Here is a 13,851-nt window from a genome sequence, read left to right on the forward strand (position 1 = left end):
CTAGATAAACACCCTTCTGGTGTAAAAACTATAAAAATCTATATTCAGAGAAAAATCAGTGTGTTGTGTAAGCCAATCCAACTGTGGGCGCCTGCAAAAATAATTCCCCCCTCTAGTTTAAATACACACTAACCGAGTATTCTACACAAAAGGTTTATCATATAGCAGAAAATTAAGCATCCTTTGCAATCAATGTCAATATTTAGGTACATTATAAAACATTTTCTTGTAAATCACTGTGTGACATGTTTGTCTCACTACTTGTATAATAAATTATAAGTACTCAATACTTTGATATGTTCTTTGGTTCTTCTAAAGTTGTTTGAGCCCTTTTTTAAAAAGATGCTCAAGTATAATGATTGCTCTAAATGTCTCACTGAACATAAATTGTATTATGCAATGAAAAGAAACCCTGACAGTAAGCCACTTATACACAAAATGTCATGTACAGAAAACAAATGTAAGCAGCTAATAGATTTTACCTCATTCGGGACAAATTTCATTGCATTGATATATGGACTTAGATTATATTATTTCCTAGTTTTAAACTTTTCAGGTGTGGGATGCCCTTTCTCAAGTCATGAAGTGTTCTGTCCTCTTCACAGAAGAAAGCTAGCTGAAATTTCTGTATTATAAGCTTTCACTGGCATTGGGATACATAAAATATCAAGTATTAATACCCTTTGAAATGCACTCAAGCAGGGTGTTTTTAAATTATGTATATGTTTGTGCATTTTATATATATATCAGATGCCAAAGATAAAGCACAAACACACATTGCAAAGAGTTTAATGTAGTTTGTAAGCCCAGTTTGTTTTATGCTACTAGAAATAAGTGTTCAAAATGAGGGCATCATTTTAAAACTCAAAAGGAAATGCATTTGACAATCAAAGTTGCAGTGGGAAGCCAGCATTAGCATAAATTGGGAAGAGCTGTTCAGACTTCCACATCCCAATGCACTGTTAATGACTTGCATGCACCAACCCTGCTCTTAATTCCTGAGCTGCTGTGGAGCAGAGGTTGCTCTCATTATGTCTAGCTCAAGCCAATGTCTTTTTTAAAAATCCAAATTTAAACTGTCTCATGAACACTACATAGCTGTCCTTAGGACAGGCACTAAAGAATATTAGCATGTATAATTAACCGCTATACATAAAGCATTTTACACCTGCAGCTATTCCCTAATATGAGGGGTTTTAGTTTGACACTGAAAAAATCATAATTAATTCATCTCAAGTAGTTTAACTACTGTAATGCTAAACAGAAGACAACCTTGTAAAACCAAATGTCAATCAATCAGTCTCAGACATCTTCAGCATTTGACCATAGTCCATGTGCCAGTTTTCTTCTGCCTTTATCCTCTTCTGCAATAGTAACTGTGGATTAGGGAAGGGGTGAAAACACTTCTCACACAGTGACTTTCGAAAGTCTGACTATATACATGGTCACCAAAAAAAAACCCCACTCCTTAGGAATCAATTTTAACCTATTTATTTAAATGAAAAAGGTCCAGAAATGTAACATTTGAGTCTAATCAGAAAAGAATCCTTTCCCTTTTCATCCAATGCCACAGTAATGCAAAAGAAGAGGCTACAAATGAAGCAGGTAGATTGGCCAACTCTCCCAATTGTATTGAATATTTAGTGTTCCCAAACTAGACCACTGGTGTCACTGAATTGAATGGGACACGTTAGCAACTGCTTCTAGTTCTGCCATTATGCTGGACCTCAAAAGAATGATTTCACAAGGGGAGTTTGGTTTATAAAGTGACTCAAAGCAAGTGATATATAAATACATTTGAAATCAATGTGTAATGCAGAACTTTCATTTCCTCCACTTAATAGCAGACTCTTGTAGCAGCACATGTTATTGGTATTGGTAACACTACAGAAGGGTGTATACAGACAACTTAAATATGAAACATATGCTTCTGTGGTACAAGTAACACTCTTAAATCTCTGGTTTCTATCTCTTATTTTAAGAGCTGCTGCTGAGAAAAAGGCATTATCCTCCTTAACTCTATTATGATTATCCCACAGTTCAAGTCTTGCCTTGACTTGTTTTGCAAGTAAATAAAAGGGACAATCTTTCAAGTATACAAAAGAAACTATTAAACAGTAGATCAGTTCTCTTTCTTTCAATGCCCTCCTGGTTCAGGCTTGAACTAACCCTTTTTCCAACACTGTATATTTAAACATTCAATTATCTTTATAACAGCTATAAAAACTTTCAAAAGTGCAGTGTGGACACCACCTAAAGTACAAGGAACATCCTGTACTGAAAGCCTTTGAGAACATGCATTTAATTGGCACAATGGTCATTAATAGTATGGCTGGCAACCTGTATGTAGTGATGTACTAAGAATATTAAATTTAATTAATGAACTAATCAACTAGTCGGTGTAATTTGCATCGACTATTTGATTATCAATAAGAGCGCCTCCACTGCTGAAATGTAGCAAGACCCCTGACTACTCTTGCTACATTTCAAAGGCAGAAGCACTGTGGGGAGCACAGCCAATGGGGGACTCAAGCAGGGGCTCTTACTACATTTCAAAAGCAAAAGCACTGTGGGGACCCTGGGTTTAGCTGGGGACTCAAACCGTCCCCTGCTGGCCTGCTGTCATAACCAGAAAGGCTGACTAGCAGCCTGGTGGCTGAGCAGTTAATTATGCCTCCTGTCCTTAGCCAGATATCTGGTCAGCCAATAGTAATGCAGGTAGGGATTTCAAAAGTGGGACAAAGGAATTTTTATCTTTTCCCTCCTTTGTCTTAGTCAGAACAGTTTCTCCAGGTACTAAGGGAGTCAGAAAGATACTTCTCTCCCCAAAAACGGACTTCTTATATGTGTAAGTAGGGCAAAGTTTAGATAGCCCATCAGGTTTTATAGTTTTCTGGTTTGGGAACGGGGAATTGACGTATGAGCTGTTAAAATTGTTTTTTTTTTCTCTTTGTGGCGAGGTGGTTCGCCGTCACCCCTCGCCTCTCGCACTCCCCCCCCCCCCCCCCCGACCTTGTCCCCTCCTGCCAGTCGGCGAGCCGCCGGCTTGCCGTCCTCCCGGGAATTTGTTCCCCTCTCGCACTCACGAAACGCCAGGGCCGTAATGTCCTCACACGGGCTCTGCCCCCTCCTGGCTTCGGGTGTGGTGTTTGCGGAGTTCCACTCCGGTACGGGCCGCCGAGCCACTGGCCCTGCGTCCCCCATCCGTGGTCGAGTCTGTGGTGCACGGCTGCTCCGACCCGAGCTCTCCGGCTGCTGCTCCGCTGGGGCCGTCTGCGGGGAAGGAGAGATCGCCGCCAGTCCCCGTCCCCTCCTGGGTCTCCCCTCCCTCTCTCCCCCGTCTGCCACCTTTTTGACCCGGCGCGCCAGGTGCGTCCTCGCCTGCCGCCACCCGCGTCCCTCAGGGTCCTACTGCCTGCCGTGGGCGGTGCGTCCACAGCCGCGGTTCCCCCCTTGGCTGGGCGCCTGCTTTGTGCTCCGCCCGCTGGGTAATCGGCTTCCCCGGGGCGCGCCGCTGCATCCTCGCCGCTCGCCTCTACCAGGCGGCCGCTGAAGGTGCGGGGAACGTCTTCCCCGTCACACCCCTCCCCTCGTTGTTCTGCCGTACCCTCCTCCCCTGCTCTTGTGCTCACGCAGCATGACAAAAAGTCCACGTTTGTGTGCGTTTGCCCTGCCTTACGTACAATCGTGTATTTGTACTGCTGCAAGAACATGTGCCACCTCATTATGCGTGGGTTGGTCTCGCGCATGTTATGCATCCACTGCAGGGGCGTGAGGTCTGTCATTAGTTGGAACAGGCTTCCCAGCAAGTAATATCAGAGGGCCTCCACTGCCCACCGCACTGCCAAGGCTTCCCTCTCTATGGTTGAATATGCCTGCTCGCGTGGCAGCAGCTTGCGGCTTAAGTACAAGATCGGTTTTTCTGCACCATCTCGATGCTGGGCCAACACCGCCCCCAGGCCCACGCCTGAGGCACCAGTTTGCACCAGAAATGGCTTCGCAAAGTCTGGTTGCGCGAGCACCAGGGCTCGTGTTAGGGCCTGCTTCAGCTGCTGGAACACCCTCTCACATTGCGGGGACCAGCACACTTTCTGGGGGAGTCCACCCTTTGTCAGGTCCGTCAGGGGGGTGGCTATTGTGGCGAAGTGTGGTATAAACCACCTGTAGTATCCTGCCAGGCCCAAGAATTGGCGGACTTGCTTCTTTGTTGCTGGGGCTTGGTGGTCTCACACCGCCCTTACCTTGTCCACTCGGGGTTTTAGTCGCCCTTTCCCCACGATGTAGCCTAAATAGGCCACTTCACTCTGTCCAAAAGTACACTTGCTGGGGTTCACGGTCAACCGCGCTTCCTCCAGGGTCTTCAGAATTGCCCATACGTGGCCCAGGTGGTCTTCCCATGATGTACTGTAAATCACCACATCGTCGATGTACGCGGCGGCGTAGCTCCGGTGCTCTTCCAGGAGGTGGTCCATTAGCCGCTGGAACGTCGCCGCAGCCCCGTTTAACCCGATCAGCATGGTGAGGAAGTGGTAAAGTCCAAAGGATATCGCAAACATGGTCTTTTCCTGGGACCCGGGCGTGAGGGGGATCTGCCAATAGCCCCTTGTTAGATCTAGGGTTGTTACATAGCTGGCTTTTCCTAGCCTTTCCAGCAGCTCCTTCGTTCGAGGCATTGGATATGCGTCGAATTTGGAAAGGGCGTTGACTTTTTGAAAGTCTATGCAAAACCGTAGAGTCCCATCCCGCTTGGGCACCAGGACTATCGGGCTATGCCACTCGCTCCTTGACTTCTGGATTACTCTCATTTGTAGCATCTTCTGTAGCTACTCTTGCACCGTGCTCTATAGCTTCCTGGGGAGGGGCCGGAGGGGCTCCCGCACCTTCTGTCCTGGTGTCGTTTGTATGTGGTTGTAGGCCACCCCAGTGCGCCCTGGTTGTGCCGACAATACCCCCACAAACGTTCGGAGGAGAGCCCGCATTTCTTCCTTCTGAGCATTTGTCAACGTGGGCCCGAGGGACGTCTCCTCTTTAGGGTGGCTCAGGTCTCCTCCCATGGCCCCAACTCGGGTTCCGTCGGCTGGGTGGTTACCAGCATGCTTTCCCGTGCATTCCTCTTCTTTAAAAGATTTACATGGTAAATTTGAGTGTCTTTGCGCCTCCCCGTCAACTGTACCTCATAGTCTACGGGTCCGACCTGCTGCAGCACCTCGTAGGGGCCCTCCCACTTTGCCATCAGTTTGGAGTCCACTGCCAGCAGAAGGAGAAGCAGTCTGTCCCCAGGTACAAAGACCCAGTTCCGGGTTCCCTGGTTGTACCACTGGGCCTGCCTCTCTTGTGCCTTCAGTAGGTTGTCGCATGCGAGCTCGCCGGCCACCTTCAGTTGTTTGCGCAGCTCAAGGATATGGTGGACCGTTCCTTTTGTGCGGGAGTTCTGCTCTTCCCACCCCTCCCTTCAGGAGGTCTAGGATGCCTCTCGGCTGTCTGCCGTATAAAAGTTCAAATGGTGAGAAGCCGGTTGAAGCCTGTGGCACCTCCCGCACAGTGAATAGCAGGGCAGGCAAGAAATGATCCCACTCCCGGGGGTCCACTCCCACAAACTTTTTCAGCATCAACTTTAACGTCTTATTAAACCGCTCCACGAGCTCCACGTCTGGGGGTGGTAGACGGAGGTCCGCAGTTTTTTTACCTGGAGCAACTTGCACAACTCTGCCATGACTTGCCCGGATACATTTGTCCCTTGGTCCGACAGGATCTCGCGGGGTATGCCCATGTGGGCAAAAATCTTTACCAACTCCGCCACCAGCCCCGGGGCCTTGGTGTTCCGCAGCGGTACCGCCTCTGGGTAGCGGGTCACGTAATCTATGAGGACTAGTAAATACTGGTTGCCCCTCTTGGATCGCTCCAGTGGCCCCACCAGGTCCAAGGCCACTTGTTTGAATGGGGTATCCACCACTGGGAGGAGTACCAGGGGGGCTCTGGGCACCCCCCTATCCCCAGCCTGCTGGCACTCTGGGCAGGAGGTACAGAACTCTTTGATCTCCTTATGTATCCCGGGCCAGTAAAATCGTTGAAGCACCCTTTGTGATGCCTTTTCTATTCCTAGGTGGCCGGCCCACGGATTAGCGTGAGCCAGGTCTAGCACTTGCCACCTGAACAGCACCGGGACTAACAGCTGCCAGGTCTCGCCCCTCTCTCCCGGCCGGGCCGTCACCCGCTCTTACCTCGAACCGGGAGTTACATAAGAACATAAGAATGGCCGTACTGGGTCAGACCAAAGGTCCTTCTAGCCCAGTATCCTGTCTACCGACAGTGGCCAGCACCAGGTGCCCCAGAGAGGGTGGATCGAAGACAATGATCAAGCGATTTGTCTCCTGCCATCTCTCTCCAGCCTCTGAAAAACAGAGGCCAAGGACACCATTTTATCCCTTGGCTAATAGCCTTTTATGGACCTAATCTCCATGAAATTATCTAGCTTCTCTTTAAACTCTATTATAGTCCTAGCCTTCACAGCCTCCTCTGGCAAGGAGTTCCACAGGTTGACTACACGCTGTGTGAACAAGAACTTTCTTTTATTCGTTTTAAACCTGCTACCCATTAATTTCATTTGGTGTCCTCTAGTTCTTCTATTTGGGGAACTAATAAATAACTTTTCTTTATCCGCCCTCTCCACACCACTCATGATTTTATAGACCTCTATCATATCCCCCCTCGGTCTCCTCTTTTCTAAACTGAAAAGTCCCAGTCGCTTTAACCTCTCCTCATATGGGACCGGTTCCAAACCCCAATCATTTTAGTTGCCCTTTTCTGAACCCTTTCCAAGGCCAAAATATCTTTTTTGAGGTGAGGAGACCACATCTGTACACGGTATTCAAGATGTGGGTGTACCATAGTTTTATACAGGGGCAGTAAGATATTCTGGGTCTTATTTTCTATCCCTTTCCTAATAATTCCTAGCATCCTATTTGCCTTTTTGACTGCCGTTGCACACTGCGTGGAAGTTTTCAGAGAACTGTCCACGATAACTCCAAGATCCCTTTCCTGATTTGTCGTAGCCAAATTAGCCCCCATCATACTGTACGTATAGTTGGGGTTATTTTTCCCAATGTGCATTACATTACACTTATCCACATTAAATTTCATTTGCCATTTTGCTGCCCAATCACTGAGTTTGGTGAGATCTTCTTGGAGTCCCTCACAGTCTGCTTCTGTCTTGACTATCCTAATCAGTTTGGTATCATCCACAAACTTTACTACCTCACTGCTTACCCCTTTCTCCACATCATTTATGAATAAGTTGAAAAGGATTGGTCCCAGGACTGACCCTTGGGGGACACCACTAGTTACCCCTCTCCAATCTGAAAATTTACCATTTATTCCTACCCTTTGTTTCCTGTCTTTTAACCAGTTCTCAATCCAAGAAAGTACCTTCCCTCTTATCCCATGGCCATGTAATTTACACAAGAACCTTTGGTGAGGGACTGTGTCAAAGGCTTTCTGAAAATCCAAGTATATCTACTGGATCCCCTTTATCCGCATGCTTGTTAACCCCTTCAAAGAACTCTAATAGATTAGTAAGACAGGATTTCCCTTTACAGAAACCATGTTGACTTTTATCCAACAAATTATGTTCTTCTACATGCTTCACAATTTTATTCTTTACTATTGTTTCGACTAATTTGCCCGGTACTGAAGTTAGACTTACCGGTCTGTAATTGCCAGGATCGCCTCTAGAGCCCTTTTTAAATATTGGTATCATGTTGGCTACCTTCCAGTCATTAGGTACGGAAGCCGATTTAAAGGATAGGTTACAAAACCACAGATAATAGCTCAGCAATTTCCCATTTGAGTTCTTTTAGAACCCTTGGATGAATGCCATCCGGTCCCGGAGATTTGTTAACATTAAGTTTTTCTATTACTTCCAAAACCTCCTCTAATGACACTTCAATCTGGGACAGTTCCTCAGATTCATCACCCACAAAGGACGGTGCAGATTCGGGAATCTCCCCAACGTCCTCAGCCGTGAAGACTGAAGCAAAGAAATAATTTAGTTTCTCTGCAATGGCTTTATCGTCCTTGATTGCTCCTTTTATAGCTCGATCATCTAGGGTACCACAGGTTTTTTAGCAAGCTTCCTGCTTCTAATGTACTTAAAAAACATTTTGTTATTTCTTTTTGAGTTTTTGGCTAGCTGTTCCTCAAAATCTTTTTTTGCTTTTTATTATTACATTTTTACACTTGATTTGACAGTGTTTATGTTCCTTTCTATTTACCTCACTAGAATTGGACTTCCAATTCTTAAAAGATACCTTTTTGTCCCTCACTGCTTCTTTTACATGGCGGTTAAGCCACGGTGACACTGTTTTAGGTCTCTTGCTATGTTTTTTAATTTGGGGTATACATTTAAGTTGGGCCTCTATTATGGTGTCTTTAAAAAGTTTCCATGCAGCTTTCAGGGATTTGGCTCTAGTCACTGTGCCTTTTAATTTGTTTTCTAACTTCCTCATTTTTGTGTAATTCCCCTTTTTGAAATTAAATGCCAGGGTGCTGGACTGCTGAGGTGTTCTTCCCACCATTCTCTCCCGGCCGGGTGGTCACCCGATACAGCCGGTCCGCTCTTACTTCGAACCGGGGGTTCTCCCCCAGCTTGGGTCCGTCGGGCGCCTCCAACCGGGCTTGTTCCCATGCGTGGGTGAGGGAGTTGTCCTCTCGCTGCTCCCGCAGGGAGTCCTCTCCTTCTTCCATCTCACCTGCCAGGTCCCCTCGCAGCGCGGCCTCACCCACCTGAGCCTCTGCCGGCCTGCTCTGGCTCCCGGAGTTCTGGAGCACGGTGGGCGTTGACCCCCTCTGGGCCTGGCCCCACTGCTGGATGGCACGCCGGAAACCCGGCCAATCTCGTCCCAGGATCACGGGGTAAGCCAGTCTCGGGGCCACCGCCACCCGGCAGTGGGTTTGGTACTTCCCCTCCTTGATATGCACCCACCGGGTAGAGTACCGGCGCACCTCCCCGTGAATGTCACGGGAGGACTCCCGTCCCCGCCCCTCAGGGCTACCTCTTCACGCACTAGGGTTCAATTACAGCCAGAGTCCACCAGTGCCCAGGTCGTCCGTCTGTTTAGGCTCACCTGGATGGTAATCCAGGGCGGCTTCGGGCAAGGAGGTTTCTTCCCAGCAGCTGCTGCCCGCCCGAACCAACAGTCCATGAAGGGGCACTTCCGGCGGAAATGCTCTTCTTGGCCACACTCGAGGCATGCGCCCTGCTTTGCTGTTTCCGCTGGCCGGGGTAGTGGTTCTCCAGCCCCTTCGGGCGCCTTCGCCTCTGGACTCCCCGGAACTCCTGGCCCAGTTCCGCCCTCCCAGCATGCCCAAGGGATGGGGGGCCCCGCCCCTACTCTGCGGCCTCTGGTGGGGCGCGCCCGCCCGGTGGGCACGGGTCCCTGGCCTGGGGTCTTGGCGCTTTGACCGCTGTCTCCATCTCCATCTGCGGCCAGGTAGTTTTCCATGATCGTCACGGCTTCGCCCAGCGTCGTGGGTTGGTGACGCTGCACCCATGTACGTCCCTCTGGGGGTAGGATCTGCAAGAACTGATCTAGTACAATCATGTCCACCACCTGGGTGGCTGTCCGCCGTTCAGGATCCAACCAGCGGGTGGTGGCCTCCTTTAGCTGCTGGACTACAGCCTGAGGCCACTCCCCGAGTCGGTACTTCTCAGCCTGAAATTTTTGCCTATGGGTCTCAGGTGTCACCCCCGCTTGGTCAAGAATAGCCTCCTTCACCTTATGGTAATGTAGGGCGTCTCGTGCGTCCAATCCCCTATATGCCCTCTAGGCGGGGCCCGTGAGGTAGGGTACCAATAGAGTTGCCCACTGTTCCTCTGGCCAATGGGCGGCCGTGGCCACCCTCTCAAATGTGACCAGGAAGGCCTCCAGATCATCCTCAGCCGTCATTTTTACGAGCCGTAACAGCAGCGCCAAGGCTGCTCCGATGGCCCCCCCCGGGGCTGTCGGCCCTCCTGTCTCCTGCTCCTTTTGCTGGTTCTCTAGGACCGCCCACACCAGCTGTTGCTGATCCGTAAGCCTCTGCAGCAGCCGAGTCTGCTGCTGCTGTTGCTGGTTTTCGACCAGCCATTTTAGCACCTCCCCTACCTCCATTATCCCTACTACCGTGCTCCAAGTGCTCTTGTACATTTCAAAAGCAAAGTATTATTGGGAGCCCCCAGCTAGCTCTAGGCTCCCCACAGTGCTTCTGCTCTTGCTACATTTCAAAGGTGGAAGCACCACCTGTTCCCCACTGTGCCGCTGCCCCTCTCCCCACAGAGACAGTGCTGTGGGGGGAACTAGCTTTTAAACCAGCTCCCCCCATTGCTGCCTCTCTCTGATAAAGGCAGCAAGGGGGGGAAGTGTCTAGTTGAGTCACTAAATGACTATCCAATAAGCATTTATATGAAATAAATTAAATTCAGGCTAACAACTTCTTTGAAAATGTCTACAGGATTCCATAATAAACCCCCCATATACCAAATGCAAAACACAAATCATTCATATACTTAGGCATTTGATATATCAGACTTAAGCAGTATGAAAGGATTAAAGAGAATAGAAAACAGTGATGCAGGAAGGAGGTATCAAAGCATTTTAATGATTTAATATTCTTATATGTGATATAGAAATATTATTTTGTAAGAACTGCACAAATTTTATTTAAATGAAGTTACAATTTGAGAAAATCATTCAAACTTTTATTGAGGAACAGAGAACGAGATAGTGTTAAACAGATTTATATCTGGTTTTTGTACTTGCAACAATTAAGGAAACATATTAGCAGTAAAATTAATCAGAACATAGACCATACGGAATTTGCATAAATTTCAAGCTTTGTTTTTGAAATGACAGCCATTCCTGTTCTTCTTAGGGGATTATTGAAGTAGGCCATCTAGTGGTTCAGAGTTTGGCATAGTCTTTAAGAATCATCTCCAGCTTCTGGCTCAGCATGATATTACCTTTCACTTTTAGTTTACCAGAAAAAAATGCCTACAGGAAGCAGAAAGAGGGAAATCATTTTCTTCAATTATTTGCCCACTTTTCAAAAATGCCCACTTTAAAAAAAAAAAAAACTACAGTAGTAGAATGAGTTTTGTTTTAGACATGTCTTGCAGGAAGAAGCTCTGTTACCTATGAATGTAAAACATTTTAAGCCTCAACGTTCTGGAATCCAATTTAGTGGGTCTAATACAGACCCATAAATCGAAAGCTGAGGGCTGCTCCGGCCAGCATCTGTACTCCTTGCAGTCACAAGGAATAAGGTACGCTAACGGGTGCATTTGTTCCCTTTGGCCTCCCACAGTGGTCATGGTGTCAAATTTGGCTTATGTTAAGTCGACTCCAGCTATGTATTCTATTTAGCCACAGCTGCATACCTTAAGCCGAATTTACATGTCTAGTGTAGACCTGACCTAAGAATCACAAACACCCGGCTTCTTGAGGAGTACAGAGAATGCAGAAGTGTAGTAGTGAATGGAGAAGAGGAAGTAGTTCATTCAGGCATTTCCCCAGGGTTACTCCATGACTCAGCAGCATGGGGAATGTACTAACAAAAAGATGAGTTCTGATGCCAGAAGTTAGCAACTACAACGAGTCAAGGCCTCAATCCAATCTTACCCTACCCTTTTTTAACTCAGTGAGTGTTCTCATCACCCTAATGCTACAGGTGAGGATAATAGGAAAAGGTTGACTGAACCCTACTTAAATTCACACAGGGACACCCAGGGTCTCCATTTTTGAATGAGTAAAAGAAAAAAACAATCCATCGGTTGACCTTTTTTCTTAACACATTTACAATTTGCAGTATACAAGGGAGCACCCATTTGAACAACCAGAATAATCAGTGAGCGCATTTTCATTGAAATTCCAATATTACATATTTTTGTTCTGCTCCTGAGTTGACACAATTCATATCCATTTTGAATGTGGATGACAGTTTTTAATGACTTTAAAAAAAAAACAAAAAACACGTATTTAATCAATATTGCTCCAGCATAGTTCTGTAATCTGATGGCTGTATGAAAGCAAATAAAACTCTGGAATAGCACACTTCTCCATATTCTCATTAACATAAAGATAAATTCAAAGAAGAAATTATTGGAGCCACTATTCCAAAATGTAAATTGAATTGTGAGCGTCTTCAGGTGGAAAGCCCCTCCACTCCCAAGAAATGCATAAGTGATAACTGTTGTTTAACAGCAAATGCTGTGCATCAAATGCAATCTCTTTATCCCTTAGAATACAGAAATGCAGATTATCATCTTGTCTGTTTAGACTGCCATGGGGTCCAATCAGTTCTGAAGCAAACTACCTTGCTGATACTAGCAAACTAGCCACATTATTCAAGCCAACTAGCCACACAACCAGCCAAATAGCCTATACTCAACCAGGTAAATAGCCCCATGTGGCTAGTAGCTAGCATGTTGGACACCATGGCTGTGTCTACATTGGCATGATTTTGTGCAAAAGCACTTGCTTTTGCGCAAAAAAATGCTGCTTATCTACACTAGCGGAGAATTCTTGCGCCAGAACACTGACATTCTAATGTGTGAAATCAGGGCTTCTTGCGCAAGAACTATGATGCTCCCACTCAGGAATAAGCCCTCTTGTGCAACTGTTCATGCGCAAGAGGCCAGTGTAGACAGGCAACATGAATTTCTTGCGCAAGAAAGCCCTATGGTTAAAATGGCCATCGGAGCTTTCTTGCACAAGAGAGCATCTACACTGACACAGATGCTTTTGTGCAAAAGCACATCTCTTGCACAAAAGCACATGCCAGTTTAGACACTCTCCTTGTGCAAATACTTTAACGCAAAAGCTCTTGCGTTAAAAGTATTTGCACAAGATCATGCCAATGTAGACGTAGCCCATGGGTTTAGGGCTTGTGCCTGCTATCTATAAAGGTCACAAAATATTTTTACTATATATTCCTACTGCTTATGCAGCAAGAATTGTACAAAACAATTATACAATTGTTAGTTCCAAATTTTAAATTCAAAGCCCTTGTTAATTTCAGTCCTCCTGACTAGGATCAAAGAACAACTGACAATATATTATGATAAGCTAATAAAAAATGTTTATTAAACTGAATTATGTTAAATTTGAGATAAAATTAATGTTATGTAAATTGTAATAAAAAATAAATAGCCTTAAGTACTTGAGAAACATTTGCAGACATTCAAATGCAAACTTTATATTGTGTCTGGTGATGAAAGTACAATCAATTTCATACTAGTTCGAGGTGTGGATGAGAGAAAACACCAGTTTGGGAGGGGGGGTGACCCTCCACATGACTCCACCTGAGCCCAGCGCCCCCACACTCTCTCCCTCCTTATCTTGTAATACCTGAGAGAAGAGGGCAGTATAACAACTGGAGGAGCTGCTCACATTCTGCTCCTTTCCCCTCCCAGCAAACAAAGGAACAGAATCCCTTTCCCTACACTTCCACAAAGTTGCGTTTCCTTCAGCTCCATTCAGCAGCAGCCCTGCCAAGGGACAAGACTAGGGAGTCTGCTCTTTCTCTGATGGGAGAGGCGGCAGCACACAGGGAAAGGAAGAGACTGTCGGCAGGTCATCCAGATGCTGTACCACTTCCAGCTACTTCTCCACTACCAGTCCTGCTTTCCTAAGAGGCAGTTCAGTGGGAGACTGGAGGCAGTTAGGTGTCTTTCTGGTATGCCACACTGGCTATAAATAACTTGCTGATACGGCATACGTACCATACTTGACCACTTTCTTACCAATACGCTGTACTGGCCTGTATCCGCTTACTTTCACCTCAGATTGTGTCCCTTTCTTTTAATTTCCACCCCTA

General features: G+C 46.6%; 1 protein-coding gene and 1 long non-coding RNA gene across 4 annotated transcripts in view; one reads left to right on the forward strand and one right to left on the reverse strand.

Moving 5' to 3' along the window:
* LOC142829876 (uncharacterized) overlaps nucleotides 1-13,851 on the forward strand; it is a 105,955-nt gene that overhangs the window by 85,810 nt on the left and 6,294 nt on the right. The window lies entirely within an intron of this gene.
* HSD17B4 (hydroxysteroid 17-beta dehydrogenase 4) overlaps nucleotides 1-13,851 on the reverse strand; it is a 165,241-nt gene that overhangs the window by 27,004 nt on the left and 124,386 nt on the right. For 2 of the 3 annotated variants that reach the window (XM_075931959.1, XM_006134501.3), the window contains exon 24: nucleotides 10,615-11,027. The exons of the other annotated variant lie outside the window; for it this stretch is intronic. In XM_075931959.1, coding sequence (XP_075788074.1) covers nucleotides 10,938-11,027 — 90 coding nt within the window. In that variant the 3' untranslated portion in view covers nucleotides 10,615-10,937. Of the gene's footprint in view, nucleotides 1-10,614; nucleotides 11,028-13,851 lie in introns of those variants that run through there. 3 annotated transcript variants of the gene reach the window in all.

This window comes from Pelodiscus sinensis, chromosome 6 (genome assembly GCF_049634645.1).
Source record: "Pelodiscus sinensis isolate JC-2024 chromosome 6, ASM4963464v1, whole genome shotgun sequence".
NCBI classification, from domain to species: Eukaryota; Metazoa; Chordata; order Testudines; family Trionychidae; genus Pelodiscus; species Pelodiscus sinensis.